The following is a 25,617-nucleotide window of genomic DNA, read 5'->3' as shown; positions in this document are numbered from 1 at the left end:
ATGTCTAAGTCATTTTTAATTCTGACACGTGCAGTTTTCTCGAAGCTACGTGACTTTTGAATTTTTTTGTTTTCTATTAAATGGGATTTTAGGACTCTTTGCAGATTTCTGAAAAGTTTATTATGATAATCTCTAATAAGAAAAATATTTGCTATGTTGTCTTATATTAGAATTTTTTTTTTTTTCTAGCTAAAGAACAGAAATTCTCTGTGAGAGGAAAGAAAACTAAAACGTTGTTTTGCTTTTCTTTAGACAGCTTTGGGTTCATCTTTAGTCACATGCATTATCCCTCTTAAAAAATTAAAAATTACATATTATGATCAGTCTTGATGCTGCCAATCGGAGGCGGATTTAGAAGCGCACATTTCGCCATTGCGAGGGATTGTATGTTCCAAAGGGTCGTTCAAGTGAGATGGCCGCCTACCTCTCAATTCATTAATTTGTCAATGCAGTTGTTAATGCAGTATTTATTCATCACAGTATTCTGTAGTGTTATTTTGGAATGATAAATTATTTTACTAGTCAAAATTATGGGTGATGCTAACTGTCTCAATTTCTGCCTTTCACAGTTATGATGTACAATAATTAGTTAAAACTGAATTAATTGAATGCACAGGCAGGATCTTGGGGAACGTTACTTCACAAAATGAAGTTTTCTCAATCCTTTACGCGGAATTATTGAATGAATATTCAAGAGATTAGTGCTGATTAGGTAGTAAAAAGTTCGTTTCTTTGATGATTATTTAACAATTAATTTATTGAAACAAAGATTTTTTAACTCAAGAATTTTACTTTGCTAAAAATAAACACAGTTTTAATCCGAAATCTGGGTTGCATTTACTAAACTACTGACATTATTTCGATCGCACTTACTAATTCATATTCAGTCTAAAATTTGTTTTGTGACGTTTAAATGGAGACAGATGTTGGATTTACTGTATTTTGTTAAAAGTACATAAGAGCTACCTGCGTAAGCGAGGAATGCAGTCTAAGGAAAATTTGCTCCTCTACATTACACGTGGTATTTACGTTCATCTCACGAAAATTCCTATGTAGCCAGCCTATACGCCAGTACTGAATTCTGAGTGGAAATAATAGTACTCAGCATTAATTATTCTGTCCTTAGTGGGCTGTACAGTTAGCACAGATATTTCCCTTACACCCAAAACGCCGCTCAAGTTAAGAATTCGGACTCATTACCGACGGTAGTATATAATTTTATCCTCATCAGAATGTAAATTATTTATGCATTTAGTTAGTGCGGTTTTTTTGCTACATTAGAATAAAAGTAAATAAAGTGTTTTATATAAAATTATCTATGTTCAGAGAAAATTGTTTCAGCCTTTTGTCCGAATTCTGGAAGTATTTACCTAATTTGCATTAATTAAGTCAAATTTTTAAAAGGTTGTCACAGATATAAAATACTTTTATATCGTATTCGGAGCATTTTCCTGAAATAGGTTACAGATCTTTTTATTTATAAAAAATAAATAAATAAATAAATAAAATAAATTAATTTAATGTCAAAATGCAAAGTTCATTTTCACAGAAATTAAAAGTTGTTAAAGATTTCATATTTTATGATCTCATATCGAAAATGCATTTTTGTCACATATCAGAAGCAAATATTTAGTCGGGATATTTTGCTCAGCTTGACTGAAGCTCGTGAGACATGAACCTCGTGATTTTCTCAACGTGCTTGACCCTGAGTCACGAAACCAGATTTCGCTTTCGAAAAGTCATGTGACAGTCGTAGTGTAAGGGAATTAACCTTCTTGCTTCATTTCGTTGTGTGTTTCTGTAGGCGTTGAGAGGAACTTTTATCTAAAAACCTTTCATTTGGTACGTATATCTGTCTGCTTAATACCAAGAAGAGCTCCTAAAGATAAGATTTCAGCCAATAATATGCTGTATAGGTTTAAATGTTTAGTGACAACGAATCTTGATAAGACTGGAAAAAAGTTCCAAAATTTTGAGTTCAGTCAAATGATCAGATCTCAGTCAACCTGAGAAGTGTAATGAATTAGGGCTCGTTTTTGCAGTTTATAACACCTAAGTTATTTTCTGGCAGTTTTAAATTTGAGCTGAAAACTGTTATTTCTTCCCATTAATTGTTTTGATAATTAGTAATTTAAAATATCGCCTGTATCTGAGATTAAGGTATAGCATTATATCGTAATAGAACATGTGTTGCATTGAACATAAAAGTATTTCAGTTAAGAATTATTTTTAAATAATGATTAAGATTTGGTCAGTTTCTCATATTAGAAAAATTTAGATATTTTAGAGAAATATTGACTCTATTATTTATCTGAATTATTTATCTCTCTTTAATTTTACTGTTTGTTTCAGATACCGATCATGAAGGTATTACTTACATTTCTTGCCTTTTGCGGCTTTATTTACGCTTCCAGTGCTTATGTTTCAGAGAAGGATGTGCTGAAAGAAGAATGGGAAGCCTTCAAGCTTGAATTCAGTGAGTTCTGATGAGTTTAAAATCTGAATTTTTAAAAAATGTTGCAAGCTGATTATAACTTTTATCTTCATAAGCTGTTTTTTTATTTTGTTCTAGTACTTTCTCTTTTAATTTTGTCAGTAGACTTAATTTCTTTTTCAAAGTTCCATTCTTCCAATCCTCTAATAGCCATATCCAGAATTTCTACTAAATTATCATTCTCAATAACGTGTTTGTCACCTTCTTCACTGTTAACAATAATATTTTATGCAGTAATATTTCATTATATGCAGTTATGGTTTAATCCATACTGCAGATTTTATTCATTAGTTGATTGATGATTGGGGCATTGTCAGTCCAGTGGAAATTTTCTGTTATATCTTCTCCATCTATTATCACGTCATAATGAATTCCATTAATTGGAATGTTTTGCCTTTTGCTTGTGCTATCCGAAAACCTACAGATTTGTGAACATCTTCATCACTACTTTGATGCCAAACATTTTATCTGCAGATGCATCCTCTCATGATCCACATGGCAGATTTCATATTAAAATATTTAAAAAATTCCTGAATGGCCACTGTTTTGAAAATTAAGAGTAGATGTTGAAAATGGTACTGTAAATCTGTATTTGAGTGCCCACAATACTCCAATATACATTGGATGAATTATAGATGTAAAATTTGGATTTTTAAAATGATGTGAAGTACTAGTCAAACAGTCTGTAACTGTCTTAATTATCGTTGGTGTTTGTGTCTTTTACTTAAATGATAGATGACAGGAAAAATCTTCTTTAAATGCATGAGGTTTTTTTTTTTTTTTTTTTTACCTGATTATGAAAAGTTTACATTTCTGCAGCATATACTGTGTTTGTTTCGCTTTGAAATTTTTGATGCCATTTGCAGCCTTTTCTATAGAGGATGCCAAAGTATTTTGGATCACCATATTGGCAGGAAAAAGTAGTTTTGTGAGTCATAAGTTTGTTTTGTAGATAAGTTTTCACTGTTAGAGCTTGATGAATTCATCTGCAGATTGTTAATCTGAAGCTTTTTCATATGAAATTTTTAATTGCCTTATTCCATGGCAACTTTTTAATCAGTCTGTTATATATGCGAATTTCACTATTTAAGTCTATTCCTTCATGAAATATTTGGCTTGAGCCATTAGCGTTGGAATCCCGTAAGTGGCATGCCCTAACTGTAACACTGTTGCATGCATTCAACCATCACTTTGTGCAGGATAATCTTTTTTAATATAAATGATTTTTCTGCTCCGAGTAAAGTGTGAAAGTCTACAAACAATGTAAAATATTCCCTTATTAGCCCAAAGGAGCGTTAGCTCAGAAGGGCTTATTAATTTCATTTCGGCATTTTGTGTTGTTTTACTATAAATGGCGAATTACTTTTGAAATTGTTGCCACCAAATATTATCACCCTGTATTATATTTAAAGAAATTGAATAATCTGCATAAATGTATGTATGTTTCTTGTAATAAAAGAGCGGTACCTAGAGCCCTCAAAAGTTGAATATGACTCCGCCCGAATATGGGCAATTGAAAGTCTAAATTCGGAATTTGTTTTATTATCTATTTCATATTTTGTAAAGCATTTGTGAATTTTTGATTAAGAAACTCGACAATTTCAAACCGAGCAATGGCAATACTGTACGGGAGAAAAAACTTTTAAATATTTTTCAATATATTTGTTGGATTGAATTTTATGATTTAAGTGCGTTAAAAACATTAAAAAAAGCTCCTTTGGGCACAATATAAAATCTGAAAAGCTTTCAGATTTTTTTTTTCTTTTTTCTCTGTTGACTTTAGTATACTACTCTTTGCAAAATTTTTTAAGACCTAATATGCCTTTATTCAGTTTTTGCAGCAGTTCTGCTTTTTTGCTCTGTTGGCCTTAAAATATGTTTTCATTTGTAGATCCTGCTGCAGCTCAACAATTCGAAACTATTTTTGACATAAGCTTTAATTTTGATAATATTAATAGCTTGCAAAAAATAATAAGCTGGATCAAATTAGAAAGTTAAGGAAGAGGATAAATTGCTAGATTATGAAGCTATATGAAGTTCCACAGAATCTAATTTTTTTCCTTTTCCCACGGCTACGGAAAAAAGGAGCTAACATCAATCAGTATATTGTGATTAGTTGGGAGGAAAATCGATTGTTTTCTTGGATACTATAGTCTCCATTCCTAAAATTTGAGAATTTGTTTTGGTGAGCTAAAGATCTGAATATTAGATCATTCCTGGTATTAGACAGCTGGATTTATGTAGGGTTTTGAACTGTATATGTAAAAATATATATATTGCGCTTCATACCATTATCTAAGTTTAATTTGAAAACCTTAAATGTGTTTTATCTAGGTGTAATTTGAAAACCTTTAATGTGTTGTAATAACTTAATGTAACAAAAAATTTTTAAAAATCTGATTTAAATAAAAAAAATTATTTTGTTTTTAATGTCTTTAAAAGTTATGATTTTTTACACCCTGACCTTCAACAATACTTGATGATATGTAAAATTTTCAAATAGGGAAATTTGTTACATATGCATATAATCCATGTGCATATTTTAACATATATATGATATCACATATGTAGGGGTCCGCATTTAAGAAAAGCAAAAATTAAAAAAAATCCCAATGTCGGATCTAGTTTGTTGTGAATGGCCATTGTAAAATTCAATAATGTTGGTATTATAAAATGTACAACAATATAAGCTTTATTTCCCCCACCTTTAATTTTATATTACTGTATGTTTTCTATATATAGATTTGATTATGTTCATTTAGATAGCAAAATTTATTTAATCCCTAATGATACTGAGAGTGTAACATTTAGGTCATGCAGTTATTGACTATTCTTAGTTAATGATTGATATTTTAGGAATAGCATTACGAATTTACATAGTATTTTTTATATATTTGTATACAAATTAATGTTGTCTTTTCACTAGTTTTCTTTTGCTTTAATGAAATAGTTTTTTTATTTATTTATTTTTTTTTTTCTTTAACATTATGCTGCAAAAACAGCCTAAAAGTGATTACAGAATTGGTACTTTATCAATATGTTGTTTATATTTAAAATTTCTTGAGATGTACTTTGAGATAATATACTAATGCTTTTATTTGGAGTTAATTTCAGCTTTTAATTATTATCTGTCTTAAAATTTTAGAGAAATTTTATGGAGAAACTGAAGGTGCATTCAAGATGAAAGGTTTCATGGAAAATAAGCATAAAATTGCTCAGCTTAACCAGTTTTATTTTAAAGACAGGAATTCTAAAAAGGCACAATATATTCTAAAAGCAGGACAAGATTATGGAAATAGTAAATAGTATAGTGTACTAATATATATTTATATTTAGGGTCAGTTTCAGCTTCTAACTTTTATCTTTCTATTCAATTTTAGAGAAACTATATGAAGAAACCGAAGATGCTTTCAGGATGAAAGTTTTCATGGAAAATAAGCATAAAATTGCTCGGCATAACCAGTTATATTCTAAGGGCAAGAAGTCTTACAGTCTTGCAATGAATAAGTTTGGGGATTTGGTGAGTAAAATTGTTTAATTCTTCTTATTTCATAGTTTAAATGTTGAGTCTGTAATTGTTTTATTAGAGAAAAATTAGATTAAAAGTATGTGACTTGGCGTGCATTCTGAAATAATGTATTAATATGCATTTTAAATTACATAGCAAAGAGAAATTGAGGGATACGTCAGTATTAAGTTCTAAAAGAAATATTACAGAAAAAATAAAATTTCTCATGGATCTTACAGATTGAATGCAATCTTTTTGTTGCTGATATCAGAAATTTGTACCTGATTGTCATTTAACTTTTTGTAACAGTTATGATAAATGTTCTGGAAGCACTGCTGCAGATATACTGCCAAAAGTGACAACAATTAAAAGGAGGCTACCTCACAAATTTGGTTGTTTGAAGGTAGCAGCTGTTCATCTTACTTTCCCTTTTCTTTCTTTCACTGCACGTACCAGCGGCCGAGCGGTAAAGTCGCTGAACACTGGTAGTTCGGTCCGAGGTTCGAATCCTGCGAATGGGCTCGCTGCATGGGTATTTTCGTGTTTTCTCCATGTGTCCCAAAGTGTATATGAGCCAGTTTTCCTTAGAAAGTCCTCCACGAAAGCATCCCTCCCCAGGTAAATAGCCTTCGAGGCTTTGCCATAATTAAATAACCTAACCTTTCTTTCACTGCTGCTCACGGTTTGCAAGTTGTATTCCGCTCATAGTTCATCTTTGTGGTATCCGTGCATATAATTTGTTCTTTACAGTACAAAGTCCGTAATCCGGACTCGTCGGGGCTTCGGTGTTTCCGGATTAAGGGTTTTTCCAGATTATAGATCAATCAATTTAAATCTGGTAAGATGGCATGAAGAAATTATACAATTAAAAATATGAAACCATAATTTATGAAATAAAGAGCAATTATGATCTAAAGGGTATCAAAATGTACGAAAAAAAAGCTTAATGTTTATTTGTTTCTTTATTAAACCATTCTTTCAATGTAAGTTGTTTAAGTTGCTTCGTTTGTTGTGTTAAATGTGCCTGCATGAACATTAAATGCGCATGTGTTGCATTAAACACGCATGTGTAAAGCATACAAAAAAAAAGTTTGCGACTTTGAGGTTCGGATTATAGATCATTCCAGATAATGGACATACGGATTATCAGACGGAAATCAGACAAAATAGCCATATACAGAATTTGTACTGTATATGGCTATTTTGTCTAATTTCAGTACCATCTTTTCTGATTTTTGTAGCAATGAATAAATAGAATTATTTTTGTTAAAGAAGCTGTTGGAGATAGACATAAATGATGCATCTTGAATGAATTGTTGCATTTATCTAAAGCATGTTCAGACGGAGATAATATGAAATGGTAAAAGTATATTTACAGGTTTCCCTTGGCGATTTTTGGCAGTACATGAATATCGAGTTTGTACAATTCTTTAACTTGTTATTTTGGCTTTGTGTAGTGGCGATTTTAGAGCCAAAAATCCAAAAATCGCCACTACACAAAGACAATAACAAGTCAAAGAATTTCACAAACTTGGTAACCACATATATATTGACCTATTTTCACTTTAAAAAAAAAAAAAAAAAAAAAAAAAAACAGAATTGCACAAACTAGGCACTTCCCTTGACTTTATCCATGTACAGGCTGATGTATTTTCATTAAAAAAAATTAATTAATTACACAAACTTTGCATTGCACACCCCCTTGACTTTGTCCATGTACACATTGATATATTTTCACTTTAAAAATGTTGAAGGAACACCCAATTCAACAGTAGAGGCAAGTAAAAAATACATGATCTCAATACACTATATTTTAACCAAACAATAAAATAATATAATAAAGGAAAAACCTCTTATGCATCTAAACACTACACAAAGCAAATATCCACTTATTTGGGAATTTCTTCATCGTCAGTCTGGAGCACATAAAATTCCTTAACAGCATCTAAAAACTTCCTCAAATTATATGAACTCGAATCTGTATATCAGCGTTGCCACATAAATTAAAAAAACGAAGAGTAAAAAATATCCTCCGTTGTTTCAGACTGTCCGGAAAATGGCTACTAAGTAAACCTTCATTTACACACCAGTCAATTAATGCTCTTTTCCCCTTTCGTTCCAAATAGTACTTCAAATTAATCTTACTACATTCAGCCATTCTACTGTCTAAACAACAAAACAAGCAATGTACTTCCTAACCAACACACGCCACAAACTCCTACAAAACATCATTAAAACAAATTTACTGCAATCATGCATCATAATAGGGTTTCTGTAACATTCAACTATACTCAGGTTACCATAAATGAAACAACAAATTGGTGATAAACAAAACAACTTATGGCTAAATGAAACAACTTTGCGATAATGCAAGGGGTACCCTTCAGTCTACTCTAACCTACGATATTATGCTATGATATAAATAAATTAAGCATATTCTGTCGGACTTGTGCCTCAGAAAAAGGTGACCAGTTGTCACAGGCGAAAGATACTTGATTCTGTAAAAACAAAATTTTCTAATAAAAAGTATATTGTTCCCGTATATATATATTTTTTTAGACAAAGTTATGAAAGTGCTATCTTACAGAATCGCATAGAGAATCAAGTGAGTTTGCGTGAAACAGTGAATGATATGTATTCTTATTTCAGACAGATTTATGTATGATTAATATCATGCTTTTCTACAAATTTCATTTACTGATATGTTCAAAATGACATGTTAACCAACTTATTTTTGCTTACATACATTTAATAAACTAAATTTGACTTGCGTGTAATATTTTTTATGGTGTCTAATTAAGAACTTTCAAAATGTTCAATTATTTATGCAGAATAACTTGTTTCATTTGCCAACTTTATGCTTAATATCATGTCTTTTTCTGTGTAACAATAACTTAATCATATACTGCTAAAACTTTTGCCGATTAACTGTTGGCAAGCTTGGCAAATAAAAAATGCACTGTTATCAACAGGTTCTCTCTAGTAAACTCAGTGTTTTATATATATTAAGCTCTTTAAATCCATAGTATATTTATTCAACGTACATAGTTTATGATAGATGGTAATATTAGTTTGTGTAAATTGAGATTTGAAATGATATTTCTAAATCAATTACTAAGTATTATTGTTTTGAAAACATAATTTGATGCTTGATATCATGTATTTTAATCTACTTAATTATTTGTTTTAATGTATCAAATACTTAACATTTAATTTCATTTACTTATTATACTCTTGACCATGAAATTGTCATCAGGTAGTTTTATTTAGGGCCAGTTGTGAATAAGCATAATGTAACAACACACTCATAACATGGGGAGGGATGCTACTTGAGTTGCCAGATAAATATTTTTATGGCGACATGGTGCATTTCCATATCGGTACTTTTCCACAGCTTTTCAGGAGCCCACCAGCGGTCGAGCGGTAAAGTCGCTGAACACTGATAGTTCGGTCCGAGGTTCGAATCCCACGAACGGGCTGGCTGCATGGGAGTTTTCATGGTTTTCCCCCATGTGTAACGTGTATACGAGCCAGTTTCCCTAAGAAAGTCTTCCACGAAGGCATCCCTCCCCTTAGGCAGATAGCCCTCGAGGCTTTGCCATAATAACATACACACACACCACAGCTTTTCAGTGAGAGTGCAAGTTATCAGAAAGTGTATTTGTTTAAATGGTGGTCTGCCCTAGGGCTTTCTGTGATTTCTTTTTTAACCTAAGAATATTTAAGCAAGGAATGCAAGAAGCATACATTTGTTTATATTTTCATTGTTTGCTGATAGCTTTTTTTTTAAGGTAATTTCTTGCTAAAGTGCTAAAAAATACTTTAGTCTTAAAAATTAGTGAACATAATATCTCAGCTTATAATGTGCTCATTTCAAATGATGCCAAGATTTATTTGTTGGCTACTTTTAACAAGGAAGTAATCAATCCCCTTGTAAAAGTGGATGTCAGCTAGGCAATGAATTACAAAACATTTTTGTTTTAATAAAAGACATATTTAAGTAAATCTTTTTTCTTAAATTAAAAATTAAGCATTTACTAGATTCACTTGGATCTGTGGTTTCTCTAACTCTCATATTTTTTTTTAAATAAGAGTTTTAAAAAAATGATTTTTTTTTTATATATACAGTATTATAGATTGCCATTGTTCTTTTTCTGAAGTTACGTACAGTATTATAGTCATGGTATTAAATCTGTTTTGTGTAAAGGATAGTTATGTACTAAAATATAATTCAGTGTGCATTATTACTTAAATATAATATTGCATAAATATTGTTTTGTGCATTCTAATATAATTCATATCAATATTTTTTTTAGCTTCATCATGAATTTGTCCAAACAATGAATGGTTTCAAACGTAATTATCAAGAAGTCATTTCAAATGCTTCAACATATCTGAGCCCAGCGAATGTTGTTTTGCCTGATTATGTTAATTGGACTGAAAAGGGTTATGTAACTCCTGTTAAAGATCAAGGACACTGTGGTTCATGCTGGTCTTTCAGTGCAGTAAGTAATGAAATATGTAATACAGTCAAAAGTCGTTAATCCGGACTCGTCGGGACTTCGGCGATTCCGGATTATCGATTTTTCCGGATTATAGATCATCAGTTTAAATCTCGTAAGATGGCATGCAGAAATTCTAAAATTAAAAATATGAAACCGTAATTTATGAAATAAAGAACAAATGATCTAAAGGGTATCAAAATTTACCAAAAAAAAAAAAAAAAGGCTTAATATTTATTTGTTTACTTTATTAAACATTTCTTTCAATGTAAGTTGTTTAAGTTACTTCGTTTTATGTGATAATACTTTCTCTTTAATTCTATAAACAGACATAATTTCTTGAACGGCGGAACTTTGTAACTGAACAAGTCCCGTAATTGCTGTGCCGAGAATACCGACTAACTTGTCAATTGAAATTTTTTCGTTTTGACTAACCTCTCTGTCACATTCTTCATGTCTTTATCCATTTTTTGCAGCAATTCCACTTTTTGTTTGATGGACATCAAAACATACTTTCGTTTTGTTGATCCTTTGGGAGCTCCAGCATCGGAAATTCTACTTCAAACTCATATTTTTTTTTTTTTAAATAAGAGTTTTAAAAAAATGATTTTTTTTATATATACAGTATTATAGATTGTCATTGTTCTTTTTCTGAAGTTACGTACAGTATTACGTACACTATTTGACATAATCGAAAGTTCAAGTTTACTTTTATAAAATTGCTCTTACAGTCTGCAAAAAATAATAAGCCTGATCCAATTCGAAGATTAAGGAACAACGCAATCATCAACATTAACTGAAATAGATAATTTTAGCATATACCGTCCGTTATACATTAAATGCGCAGGCGAAAATGTATTCTGCGCTTGCGCAGACGCATATGCGCAGTCGTAAAGGTCTTACGTGCATGTGTCAACGCGGAGCATGCGCAGAAAGTTTTTAGCTTTGAAGTCCGGATTATGGGTGTCCGAATTAACGACTTTTGACTGTATTTACTTCTTGTAGTAATACTGTATTTCTTTGCTTTGTGGTACTTTCAAAATAGTTTAAAGAAGTTATCTTAAAGGAATAATGAATCATTTTAGAAGAAAAATAGCACATTTAGCAAAATATTTTGGTACTGCTCTTTGTATATTTTAATATTAATGAAATAATGACACAATACTGATTCGTGCTGTAGTTGACACATACAGTAGGAAGTATTGATACCAACACATAACCAAAAATAACAACACCTTTAAGTGAAGAAGTGAGAACATGTGAAACAATTTCCAGAAATTATAACATTTAAAAATGCTGCAAAATTGGATTTGGAAATTTTATGTAAAGTACTCTAAAACAGAAAAGCAGTGTCTAGTTTTTTTAGCGTCAATTTATTATTTTATGATAATTTTCTAACAAAATTCTAAACTGAAGATAGTATTCAAGTTTACTTAATATAGGAGTTCCACTTTTAAGTTCTTAAAGAGCTTTACAAGGAAACTGTGTAATAAATAAAATAGGAGTGTATACTTCTGAAAGTGAATGTTGGAGAAGAATGATAGAAAAGTTTAAAAAAAAAAAAAAAAAAAAAAAAAAAAACCTCTATATAAAAAAGAAACCCTAATATGTATATCTCAGTACTAGACACTGTGATGATGTAGCGTGAAAGAATAGTTAGTGCATTTTGCGTGTAGAATGTATTACATAACAATTATATGTACTTTTCCGTTCCACCAGCGCAAATCTTGCCAAGCAGACTTTATTGGCAACAACATACAGTATACACATAAAAAACGTTAACAAATGTTAGCTCTGAGAATTTTTTATTTTGAAGGCATAAACATTTTAATATCCTGTAAAATTTTGTAAAAAGACATTAATTTAAGAATTTATTATGCTTTCATGGTTCAACATCCTGATTCGCTGGTTCATATCACGTGACCCCAAGTGATCTCATCTCACGTAAACTACACTAAAAAATCTAATTCTCAGTAATTACCTACATTAATTTCAAGTTAAATCCTAATTTGGAATAAAAGTTTGAAAGCAAGAATTATTTCATTTTGTACGAATAGCTTACTCAGAAATTCTGTAAAGCTGCAGTGCTCAATTAAAATTGATGAATTTAACACTTGATCTTTTCTATATTTTCACCTTCGGGTGAGCGATGTGATTGCATCCTAATAGATTTAATTACCGCGAATGGCTGTAGGGTATAAAACTGAACTATCTGGTAGAAATTCTACGTAATTCCGTGCTAATATTGAAAGAAACAATCTGATAAAAAAATGGCTGCGCCTTGTTTTGAAAATGAGGCGTTAAACGTTATCATCGAGGATATTCTGTTTGGCATCAGTTGTACCATTATTGGCGACTTTATCGTCTACGCGGGCAAAACGGAAAAGTACCCAATTATATTTATTATAGGTGGTTTTTGAAATTTCTGAGATAAATCATGTATTTAGCTAAAGAGCTGCATTGAAATTTTAATGTTTCCCCCTCCCCACCCAAATCAACATATTTTCCATTGACCTGAAGAAATGCAGTTAATTACACTGGTTATCATAAATTAAGGAAAGATCACAAAAATCACGATTACTGAAAAAGTTACATGTAGAATTTTATGAAACGTACCCACAATATACAACGCATAGTAAGGTATTAAATAACATAAAAATAAATTACCAGACAATTATGGTAGTATAGAAAATAGCACATGTATAAAATGAACAAATCGAAGGTGTCAGTTTGCTATAGTAAAAGTACCTTCAATATGGAATATGGTCGCCTCTAGAAGCAATACAGCACATACAGTGATGCGTGATGCTTTCAATTATGTGGTAGAGCCATTGCTCTTGCAAAGCAGTTGCAAGTGCAGCAAGGGTCTGAGGGGGCAGATTGAGAGCAGCTAGACGTCTCTCTAAAGCATCTGTTCGGTGTCTGAAAAAGTATTGCTTGGCAGCATTGTTTTACGCCAAGCAGAGTTTGGCTTTAGTGTAACCCTAAAGTTATTTCGTTTTTGCTTTATTAGTATGAATGATTTCTGACTTGATGTAAGAGCATATGGTTGCTCGCTCTTAGCTAAGTTACGTAGGTAACTATAAGCACATGCGTGTGCTAGTATTCAATAATGTTGTTTTTATTAAAATGAATTTGTTATTGATAATATTACAGTCCACTTACTGAAGTTAAGTATCATTAAATAAGTTCGAGCTATCTTCGGCAAGAACAGCATCTCAAATGTGCTCGATAGAATTCGAGTCTGGGGATCGAGCTGGCCACTCCATGTGCATAATTGTTTCCTGTTGAAGATAATCATCTACGATGTGAGCCTTGTGTGGTCTTGCGTTATCGTCCTGTAACAGGAAAGCATCACCTACTGCCCCGGCACGTGGGTGCACATAAGCATCAAGAATGTCATCTCTATAAACTGGAGCATTCACGGTTTCCATTGGAAAGACATGTGCGTCCACTCTAAGAGATGCCACCCCAAACATAGACACTGCCACTTCCGTATGCATCTCTTTAATGGATGTTTGACAGATGATAACAGGTTCTAGGTTCTCTCCATATCAAATAGCGCCTACTATAGCTTTCTAGACTAAACCTGGACTTATCTGTTAAGAGAACAGCCCTCCACTGGTCAGGCGTCCAGTGGACATGTTGTCGTGCCTACTGCAAACGGGTCCCTCCTATGGCGTGACGTGAGCGACACGTAAATGGCTGGTCGTCTCGCATACAGACCACCTTCGTGAAGCTTCTACGCACATTTGATGTCGACATCAACCTTCCGGTGGCTGCAGCAAGGGAGGATCTAAGAAGAGTCGGAGTAGCGGTTCTATTCCTGCGAGCACATAATGTCAAATATTGGTCATCGGCGCTCTTCGTAGGAGTTGGCCGTCCTTGGCTTAACCTCCTAGATGCCGAATCTGTGGTTTGAAATCGCCTCCAAAGTCTATGAACTACAGAAGGACTCGCATTTAGCCATCTGGCCACTTCTGTTTGACTTATCCTGCCTCTAGTCTCCCAGTGGCTTTACATCGTAGTTCTGCAGGCAAATGATGCCTGGAGGTCATTGTTACGAATTGGCTATCTCGCATTTCTGATGTCACTATCATAGTGAAATATATAGGCTTGCTCTCAAACATAGACTTTTATTCTCCTTGCAGATGATGTATTCCGAGTGCAGCGCCACTACTTACTTAGTTTTACTCAGCTACTCTTACTTGGCAACATATTCAAATTTTACATGGTTTGGCTTATTTTTGAGGAAGTTATCACTATTTTTGCGATTTTTTCCTTAATTTATGATAACCAGTGTATTATAAATTGCATCTAGCCATATTTCAAAACAACTAAAATTGAATTTCTGGCCACATGAAAAAAGTGTATCTGAAAATGCAGAGATTTATAATTAAAAACGTGTATCCTCTGTAAAAAGTATTTGTTAAGACTAGTAATTTTGTAAGATACTCTTTATTAGGAAGTATGTTAAGATTTGTATTTATATCAGATAATTAAGTCAGGTTCTGAAATCACTGTATCACTAGAAAAATGGGTGCAGTTCTACCTCTTCTGGAAACAGCTGCTTATACAGTAATTTTCTGAGAATACAGTGATTGTGGAACACACACTTAAGGGTCTCAGTTCCCCAAACTTGCCAGTTTTGCTTATTGGCAAATCTATTGATATAGAAATGTGCTTCATCTGAAAATCACGTAGAGTTCACATCAGTATTGCTACCGTCAATCATTTCCAGCATTTCATTCGCAAACATGTTCCTTTTCTCTATGAGGGTTTGTCAAAAGCAAAATTCTCAGCAAATGGCAGAAGCAATGGGATGAAAAAGTATATAACAAGCTGAGAAATGTAAAACCCACCATTGGATACTGGCCATGTATGGCTAATAGAAGGGAGGATGTCCTCTTGACTCGACTGAGAATTGGCTATTGTCGCCTGACCCATGAGTATCTTCTGAAGGGAGAAGAGAATCCCAGCTGCCCAAACTGCAATGCAGATCTGACAATCCATCACATCTTGGTGGAATGCCAGAGTTTTAATTATTTTTGCCAAAAACATTTTAATTGTTCAGAACTGGACTTAGGAAGTTTAATTGGAAAAACACATCATCGTAATTTGTTTCTGTTTTTAAAAGATATTGACTTTTATAATAGACTTTAACCTTATTTTTAAAAGATATCAGCTTTTATCATAGATTGTAATCTGTCTCTTTTTACCTAAGCTGGAAGTTTTTACAAATGACTAATTGCATTGTTACCATTTGTCTGGTGCAGATAACCTTGACAGGTTTTGTGCCAAATTACAATAATCCAATCCAATCCTTTTCTCTGTGGATATGGTCTGAAGCAGTTGCTGTGTTTAAATTTTGTATGAGAACAAAGCCAGGCACTTGCTCATTATCTTTTATTCTGCCATTTTGCTCAGTTGATATGCAGTTGCAGTTTTTCAGGCTGATTTTCAAAGGGGCATGCAGTTTTCTTAATGATGTGTGCATTTGCTTCTGTAATAAGCAGTCAGTGTCATTTCCGTCTTTCTCATCTGCAACACTACCTGTTTGTTTGAATTTCTCGTATGGACCATTAGCGACTTGGAATTTGCACTGAGAGCTTCTTCTTGCTGTTGTAATACTGTCCTCCAGTTGGTGAAATTCCAGTATATGGAAAATCCGTTTCTCCAACAAATACATCATTTTTAACATTTTTACATTTAACAAATACATCATTTCAAAATATTATTGGCGACTTTATCGTTTGCGCCGGCAAAACGGAAAAGTACCCAAAAATCCTTAAGTCCAAAAACTCTAAAATGAAAAGGAAATGAGTTGAAGAAAGAAACTGAATACATAAAGAAAATTATTCTTCAAAGATATGTACAGTTATTATTATGTAAATTGTCTAGTTGTTTATGATTTCAGTCTTTACTATAATTTCCCATTTCTATTTCCTCATATGATAGAGTTACTGAGCCAGCTTAAATTATAACTAAATTATATAGTCTGTGGACACCAGGTCCACATTTTTAGTTTGAATTTGACTCTTCTTGTATAATTTCATCACCATGAGATGTAATTGATTTTGTTAGCACCAGAACATGCCTTTATGTTCTAATTTCTTTTTAAATAAGAAGCTTATTTAAACCTTTGTCTGACGTTGTAGTTAAGTTCAGACATGGCGATAATTTGCTTCACATCCATTGGGAGGTTTTTGGACAATTTAACATTTACCAGATCAAGTAAACCCTCATAGCTACATTGTGGAGAGGTTGACAAGTTAGGAGATAAAGCACGTAGAAACTAGTGAAAACCTTTCTTTGTATATTGAGATAAATTTCTGAAGGTAAAGAAAGGTGCTTAGAAAGGTGCTTAAAGAGAAGGAAATTGATATAAATTAGCCAAAGTGTTCTGGTAAGGCTTCAAATTAAAAAGACCCACAAATATTTTGTTGAGTGTTGTTGTTACAAAACATAAATGTTTTGTAACTAATCTTTTAATGTGTAATTATCCTAATTTAGTGTGTAATTATCCTAATATCGTTTATATACTTTAATGCGTAATTATCCTACATCGTTTATATAGTTTAATGTGTAAATATAATATTTAATATAAGAATCAATGTCATAAATTACATGTGTTTTAAACTGTCAAATTTTATTAGTTTGTTATTTCAATAGGGCTTTTTTTAAAAAAAATATTGTTAAAAAATAAACAAAATTTAATAGTGGCCATGTAAATCCATTATAACTAAGATCATCTAACTAGCTAATTTAATTAGTTATAATTAACTGCTTACTCGTAAAAATTATCTCTGCATATTAAAGTGAGTTATTGCCTTTCATTTCAATAATCCTTATGGTGGTCACTAGATAAAACACAAAAATGTAAACGTTTATGTAAAACTTATTCTTTGCATCTAGTGAGACCTAAAATAATACAAAACAACTTATCACGTGTTGCTTTAGTGGACCTTAAAGTATATTAACTGGGTTACAATCCTTGAACTCTATAAGAAGGTACGGTACTAACTAACTGCGTCAGACAGAGACCATTGAACTTTCAAAACTTGCCAACCGTGCCCACTACAGGCCTTTCCAGTTTGTTCTAATCAGGAGCTCTCTCTCTCTCTAGGCAAGCAGCAGTGATGACAACATCCAGTCTTTTGTTATGAAGCATTCTGATATGATTTTAATTCTCATTTTAATCTATGCCGCTTGACATAAAATTTACCTGCTGCTTACTAAATCTCAAGACTGAGCAAGTATGTGACAAAAGGAAACATTAAAAAAAAAAAAAAAAAAAAATCAACATAAAGCCTACTGTTAGTAAAACATAAATAAAATATCACTTATGTTTTTTCAAATGTGTCCAACTATTATAAATGTAAAATATGTAATGCTGTTTGATACATTTTATAAAGTTGATTTTATTGTCAAGCTTATTAATAATTTTGTCAATTAGTTCATGTTTAATAATAATTCATCCTACTTACAGATCTATTTTGTTTTTAAGATGGTATTACAAAAGTGAAGTTCAAGTATTGATATTTTTAATTGATTTTATTCAGTTACCATTTGCTTATAGGTCCTTAATTTTTTTTTTTCATTAATGGTCCTTAAAAGTACTTAATTTCAGTGTGCAGAATTGTGTACGAACCCTGGCATAATTAAAATTTATATTAAGGCATGCTTGCTGAGCCATTGTGGGTCATTTGTTCATGATGTGCAAAAACCTCAATTAATGCAATTATTAATACACCAACCAGTTGATGCATATTTAAGGAAATCACATAAGCCACTGGTCTCAAACTCAAATAGCATATGAGGCACATGCATGATCTGAAAACAACTGACAGAATAATAATTTTTTAACAAAATGTCAACATTTTTTTTTAAATAACAGAATGAATAATTCTTTAACAAAATTTAAAATTTTTAACAAACCCACACATACAAAAAGAAAGAAAAGAAAAACTTAATTTTCAATTTCATTTATTAAATATATATCAAAACATACATAAATAATAATAATAATACAAAAGAAAAATAGCTGGTGATTTTGCTTAAGAGAGTGTCTAATGCAACTCCATAAATGTTTTGCAATTAAGGAGTTCAAAGTTTTTTGTGCCCTCACATGAAGTATCCCTTGTTTTTCAATACCTCTTGAGTAGCTTTTTTGCATTAAAGACTCTATCTTCACTATCTCTGCTTTCAGCGCTTGCAAATGTTATAAGATCAGCCAGCTCTTCATTTGTAATTTCAAGATCGACTTTCTCAACTAATTCTTTCATTTTTTCTTCTATATCTGAAAATCTTTCACTGTCTATTCCTTTTTTCCCTAGGCTTCATTTTCAATCAGTGGAAATCCTTTAAAAACTGTTCACAACTTCTATTCAGAGCAGATGCCAGCAAGCATTTATTGTTGATAGATTCACTTGTTCCTATGTGAGTTTAATCATTTTTATGCAGCATCTTTTGTTTTTCAAAATGCCATGAGTATGCCATGCTTTTCATTCGCCCTGTGCTTTATTTGCAGAGATGTAAATGTGCCTGACATAATAGGCTTTGGAATCTCTTTTTGATTCCTCGATGCATGGGTGTTCGGCGGAAGGACTAAAACCTCTACATTTGGCTGCTATGTTGTGAGCTTCGGTACCATGTCATTGAGTGTTATCGGTAATTAGAATCCTCCCCACCTGTTCTAAGCAATTTTTGACTTCTTTAATGAATGAATGTTGAACCACACCATATGCTCTGCTGTATACTACATATAACTGTTGTTTTTGCGCTGGATAAATGGAGACAATTACGAAAACATGTATGTGCAAAATTTGCATTCTACAAGTCTGTGTTCAGTTATGGTTTATTTTACTTTATAATTTAGATATATTGACAGCTAAATATTAAATTTTAAACTGAACATTTATTTCAGGTAATCCAGTATGTTAAACTGGCCACTAAATAATTTACTTTTAACTTGAAACACCAACAGAACACTGCTGTTGACTGGCAAACTAAATTTAGTAATTGTACTAATGTTGAAAATTTTCCCACTTTAATCACGTGACCTAGCATATAGTGACAAAGCGCCAACTTATTTATTCTGTCTTTTCGCCTTCCTTGACAGTTGGATACATAAGCCCAATTCATCTGTGTCTCTTAAAACTATAGCATTGTATTTGCAACAAATACATATTGAAATGTATTTCAGGACCATGAGTTTGATACCACTGTAGTAAGCAATTAGATTAACATCTGGGTACTAACAAATTAATGCAACTACTTAAAAAGTTGTAAGCATTTTCATGTATTCTCAACAACTCTGAATCTTTCTTAAAGCAATTGCCATGAGATTTCCATCACAATAAAACTAACAAGAAGCTTCTTCTAAGTAGGATTATTGAGTAATTTTTGCAATTGACAGTTAACCACCTAAATGGCATGACTGCCTTTATCCAGCTCTGCAAATTTTCGTCATTTATTACATACTAGATTATAATTCAAAATATTTTGCATTTTTTATTATCTTTAATAATGTAAATATCATCTTAACAGATGAAAATTTATAAAAATGAAGATTAAATAAGTAATAAAAATTTATATAATAGTTGTTTAAATACACATCTTCATTAACAGATCCAAAAAGCTGTGCCACTTAGTGGGTTATAACAAAATATGTATGTAATAAATAATTTTTTGCAGTAAGTCCTCCCTTTTTTTTTCATCTGTAAAATATTGCCAAACTGTACCAAGGTGGCTGCCTTAACTACCTACATTTCTGTTAGTATAAATTTGAGGTGAGAAATTCAAGTTACATATGAGGAAATATAAATTATTATTTTATCATTAAATTAATTTATTCTTGTGAATCATAATTAATATTTTTTAATAGTTAAAGGCTAGACTAAGTTATTTTATTTTACATAGCAGTTAAGTGAGAATGTTTGAATAATGCTTTACTTTTTGTTTTAAATTACACTTTTTTCACTTTCATAGACTGGTGCCTTAGAAGGTCAACATTTTCGTAAAACTGGTAAATTGGTGTCTTTGAGTGAACAGAATCTGATTGACTGTTCAACAAAATATGGCAATGAAGGATGTAATGGAGGACTCATGGATCAAGCTTTTGAATATATTGAATACAATCATGGTATTGATACTGAAGAAGCCTATCCTTACAGAGCAAAGGTTAGTGATTTGTTTACATTGATTAAGAAATAGTTTTATTTGGTGTCAGAATTTATTAATTCCTAGTAATTTGTTATGTGTGTTCAACTTAATTGTGTGTGGTTCATTAACATGATTTTCATTATATTTATAGCAAGGTAGATGCCACTACAAAAAGTCTAATAGAGGTGCCACAGACACAGGTTATGTAGATGTACCATCAGGGGATGAAACAAAGCTTATGGAAGCTGTAGCAACTGTGGGACCTATATCTGTAGCCATTGATGCAAGTCATGAATCTTTCCAGTTTTATTCACATGGTATATAAGAACATTTAAATTTATTAAAGGGACTAGTATTTTTTGATGGAGGTATTGTCTGTAGATTAAACAGACAGTTCTCGCATTTAACTGCTTTAAATGAAATTAATTGCAGCTATTATTATAGGAAAAGATATTTAATTTTTTTTGTAAAGTTGTTTAAAATGTAGTATACATATGGGATGATTATTATTATATATCGGAAGCTTGAAATATGCAAGTGTTCTTTAGCTCATGATTTTAAAGTACTTTCTGTGTTTATTTGGAATGAATGCTACAAAATGCACGATCTATAGTGATAAAAGTGCAACAGAAACGTATTGCATGCATTATTTGAATATTTTTCTGTTTTATATGCAGGTGTCTACAATGAAGTTGAATGTGATAGCCAGAATTTAGACCATGGTGTATTAGTTGTTGGCTACGGAACAACAGAAGATGGAGAAGATTATTGGCTAGTGAAAAACAGGTAGATTTTTGTATATATATTGTATTATTTATTCTTTTTTGTGTTTATTTTTGTGAATTAAGATCATGTAAATTATGTGCAATTTTTTTGGGTATTACACAGACATTTTTGTAATTTTTTATATACCAGCTAAATATTACTGTATTACATTAGACTTTTCAGTATATTACTAGTCTTGTTTTGAATTGCATTTCCTTATATATTATAACTGTCGCCTAGACAGTATAGTGGTTAGGGAAGCCTACTGCGGTATCGAAGGGCCCGGGTTTGAATCCCGGGAAGACATGGGTGTTTGTAAATGTATAGTGTTGGTGTACCATGGTGGCACTCTAAATATGCGGCTAGCCGAAAGTCCTCTGATATGGATTGGTGGGAGACCCCCTTTCCCCGGGGGTGCTGTCCTCAAAATTTGGGGGTGGAAAATAGAAGTCCAACCTCTCTTCAGAGTAGGCTCTGGCAACCATTGTTCCATGTACTATGGACATAACAACAACATATATTATAGCTATGAAAAATGCATACACAAATGTGTGAGTTTTTAGGTGATAATTATTAAGTGTTGTCTAAGTATAAATTTAAGAAGTAGCAACAAATCGAAGCTTATTTGGTTGTATTTTCTCTTGAAACTATCTCATAAAAATCTGCTCTGTGGAAGTTCACAGTTCTCAAAATTCTTCCAGTTTCTATCACTTGATGCTTTTTAAGCAATGTAGTAGTAACAAGTAAACCTATTTAGCTTGTCTTGTACACTGGTGATGAAAGAAAATGTTTTAGTCATCATATTGTTTGCCAAACTTTGCTTAAAATAAATGCCCTTTGCTCAACTGGGCACTTTCTGATTATCCACACCCCCTTCTGAATAGTCATCAGCGATTTGATAACTTATTTTTCACCAAGCTAATAACACAAAAGGGAGCAGCCATTTGAATGTGGCAGCACACTATGAATTTCATAAAATATTAATATGTAAATAAAATTTAAAAAGGAAGAAATATGTGTAATAAAGCACTTATCTTTTTCACAAAATTCATATGTAATTTTTTTTTCTTTTGTTCTTTCCATGTACATAGCAATATCTTTTTTTGCTTAAGGAAAGTAACAGACCTGTACAAATTTGTCATTGTGCATGCTGTTGTTCTCTTTATTTACATAGTGATCTCTTTAAAAAATATAAAAATTGCCCACAAATTTCAGTCCCATAAGAAATACACCTTCATGGAATGCAAATTTTTGCATGCTCTACTGTTGGAAAAAAAGGCCACGTTTTTGAAGAAATCCAGTGTTTTCTTTTTCATCAGCTTCCTAAACTCCGCAGTCCTATTATGTTTCCTTACAAGAAATGAAATTGCATTCAGTGCAAAAACAGACAGTAATAAAAAAAAATTACCATTGAATTTGAAAGCTGAAGTCTGTGCTTGTCTACTGCATGCATTTATGCATTGTCTGCTATATTAATCAAAGTAGAAAATTAAAACATTGTATAGTTCCCTGACATAAAAATGGTCAAATTCTTATGAAGGTTGGTTACTTCAAACTGATCTATTTAAGAATGCAGACACTTTGATACTAGGACATCCTTATGAAGGTTTTTTATTGGTCAGCAGTGGAAAATTTGCGTAAAAGTTCCAACACCATTATGAAGTAGTCCCTCTCAGTCAAAGACTGACTTGTTTTCGTGCCAACTATTCTCTGCTAAAAAGAATCTACTCAATGTATCTATGTTATGACTTTTTTTAACAAAAATATATTGAAACAAATCTGAAAATGGTATTGAAAAACAAAATAATCTGATTTGTGTATCTATCACTTATTTACTTTTCTTTTCCTGTATCATAAATATGAATTTATGGGTTATATTTTTAGCATTAAGTTTTTCTCTGTCATCTTCACTGCAGAAAGGTGATAAATAATTCCATATTGTGACTAATTACGAGTGTTAATAATTTTGGTGAATTTCAAGTAAAAAATGGATTCCGAGTATTTTCTTTGCTTTAACATGAGTGTGTCTAAATTTCTGTAGCTAATACCTAAAACTGAGCACTGACTGTTTCTAAAGAAAACAAATTTAAATTTATAAATTGAAAGATGGGAGCCTGACACGTAAAACTGAGTGCTGACTGTATATAAAGAAAATAAATTTAAAATTTGTAAATTGAAAGATAGAAGTCTGTTAATTAGTGAAGGCAGTTTTAATTTTTATACACAAATGCATATGCTTTATTGAAGCCAGTTCTTAAAGCTGCCCATCTGTATATGTTGTTGATCAAAATTATGGTAATTAAGAGGATTACAAAGAAAATACTTCTGTTCTTTATAAAATAGAATAACTGGTCTTGATAGAGAACATAAGTAGAAGTAATATTGTGAGATTTACACTTAGTACCTAACACACATCAATGTTCTAGATATCTGTGCATTTCAAAGTGAAAAATTAGAATGCCAGGGAATTCCTCCCCCCTTTAAAATGTTAATATAAAAAGGAACTTCTAAATTTTTGGTGTAATTAAGGGATAAAGTGACTTTTTTTTTTAAATGCATATGGAATATAAGTTGCATAGACTGTCAATGCTTGACATCCCTGTGTGTGATTAAGAAACATTTTATGCCTTATCTAAAATATTTTTTGTTTTTTTTATGAAATTGTTTGGCTGATGCCTTACCCTGCATATTGTTTCCAGTTCAATGTATATGTATATTTATTATTTTAAGTGATTTTTTTATATTGTCTTTAACATTTTTTTGTTTTATTCTGAACTGATATAAATTTTGAATAAAAAATCAGTGTAAATGGCATAGTGAAGTAAATGAAAGTGAAATTAATTATAAGCATATTCAATTTTCCTTTGTATATTAAAATGATATGTCTTTTTAAATAACTACATATATTCATAATATTGCTATAAATTAGGTACAGTTTTAGAGAGATTAATTAGCAATTACTTTTCTTTTAGCTGGGGCACCGTATGGGGTGATCAAGGCTATATTAAGATGTCTAGAAACAAGAACAATCAATGTGGTATTGCTTCTCAAGCAAGTTATCCTCTAGTTTAGAGTTATTTAAAACCATTAAATCTGACAAATGTGAGAATTTATATGTGTTCATTGTTCATCCTTTTTTGTTAATTTTTTTTTTTTTTTTCTTTTTGTGGAAAGCGTCCGCAGCAAGTTACACTGCATCTTTTGCATTTGTATTAAGTTTTGTAATAAAACTATTATAAAGGAGATAGTGTGTTGTTTTAATTGGAATTTTTTAACCTTTGATTTTTTTTGGGGGGGAGCACTTAAATAAAAGTAATGAAGCTTTATTTATATAAAATAACTTACAAACATGTAAAAAAAATACTCGCGATCATACTGAAAGTAGTTTCCATAGAAGACAGCTTATATTTTTTAATCCCTGTTGTTATCCCCCCCTCAAATGAAGCAATGTAGAGTTTTAAAACCTAGAAAATATTGTGTGGTATGTGTTACTACATGTAAAAGGAAAGAAAGCATTTACTGTATTAACCCTTTGCGGCACAGTGTGTTCGGTCTGGACACACCGGAAAAATTTCCTTCTGTACGCACAGAAAAATTGAATGAAAAAGGATTTATGGGTTACTCTGAACCTTCTTTATTTATAGTAGATGGCAGCTCAACACAAACCAGTCCATATATTTTAGCCATGTTTAGTTTTTTAAGACCCTCATTTTTCAAAGAAATCTTCCAGATTTTTTTTAGGGTATTAAAGGAATTGTTTGAAAAGAAATTTCTATGTTATTTTTTTGGCTGTATGCTAATCTCTTTATTCTATATTAATTTTAAATTTTTACCTTGAAATCTTGCCTAAAATCAAACGGCGAACCCTAGGCGTGCCCAGACCGGGCTCGCCGATAATCTAGGACAACTGGAGAGTCTGTATTCTTTGTTTCTCCGCATCTCATCGGTCAGTTCATTGACAACAATGCTCGTTTCAGCACTCTTTTCAAAGCTTTATTCGATCAAAGTGCCCTCTTTGGACACACCCACAAAATTAAAAGGTAAGTGCTATCTTCACAAAATTTTACTTGTGTAATCCTCTAGGCCTAATTAGATTCCTTACCTTCTTTTTTTTTTTTTTTTTTTTTTTATAAATCAAAACTCCAACTTTAAAAGGTAGTGTGCCAAAAAGGCTTAAGACAAAA

At 31.7% G+C, this 25,617-nt stretch overlaps 1 protein-coding gene across 4 annotated transcripts; it reads left to right on the top strand.

Annotated features, from left to right (window-relative positions):
• Positions 1 to 1,686: 1,686 nt before the first annotated feature.
• On the top strand, positions 1,687 to 24,676 carry CtsL1 (cathepsin L). 4 transcript variants are annotated; one of them, XM_085821111.1, is made up of 9 exons: positions 1,687 to 1,842; positions 2,353 to 2,476; positions 5,640 to 5,792; positions 5,875 to 6,014; positions 10,319 to 10,507; positions 20,495 to 20,686; positions 20,820 to 20,985; positions 21,346 to 21,454; positions 24,406 to 24,676. In XM_085821111.1, the coding sequence occupies exons 2-9, from the start codon at positions 2,362 to 2,364 to the stop codon at positions 24,503 to 24,505; spliced, it is 1,164 nt and encodes a 387-aa protein (XP_085677237.1). In that variant the 5' UTR covers positions 1,687 to 1,842; positions 2,353 to 2,361; the 3' UTR covers positions 24,506 to 24,676. The 4 variants fall into 4 exon arrangements, with proteins under 4 accessions (XP_085677237.1, XP_085677239.1, XP_085677238.1 ...); XM_085821112.1 differs by lacking the exon at positions 1,687 to 1,842 and adding an exon at positions 1,910 to 2,160; XM_085821113.1 differs by lacking the exon at positions 5,640 to 5,792.
• The last annotated feature ends 941 nt before the right edge of the window (positions 24,677 to 25,617 follow it).

Source organism: Stegodyphus dumicola, chromosome 7 (genome assembly GCF_044657685.1).
Source record: "Stegodyphus dumicola isolate Sdum_Otavi_A_Nest chromosome 7, ASM4465768v1".
Lineage (NCBI taxonomy): Eukaryota > Metazoa > Arthropoda > Arachnida > Araneae > Eresidae > Stegodyphus > Stegodyphus dumicola.
Note: the sequence above shows the minus strand (reverse complement) of the source record. Positions and strands in the feature narration are given on the sequence as shown.

What these genes read in the sequence shown, in the direction of transcription:
- CtsL1 (XM_085821111.1), top strand. Translation starts at nt 2,362, where the DNA reads ATGAAGGTATTACTTACATTTCTTGCCTTTTGCGGCTTTATTTACGCT. An exon ending in AGCCTTCAAGCTTGAATTCA is followed by an intron (nt 2,477 to 5,639) that starts GTGAGTTCTGAT and finishes TTAAAATTTTAG; the next exon opens with AGAAATTTTATGGAGAAACT. An exon ending in TGAATAAGTTTGGGGATTTG is followed by an intron (nt 6,015 to 10,318) that starts GTGAGTAAAATT and finishes TATTTTTTTTAG; the next exon opens with CTTCATCATGAATTTGTCCA.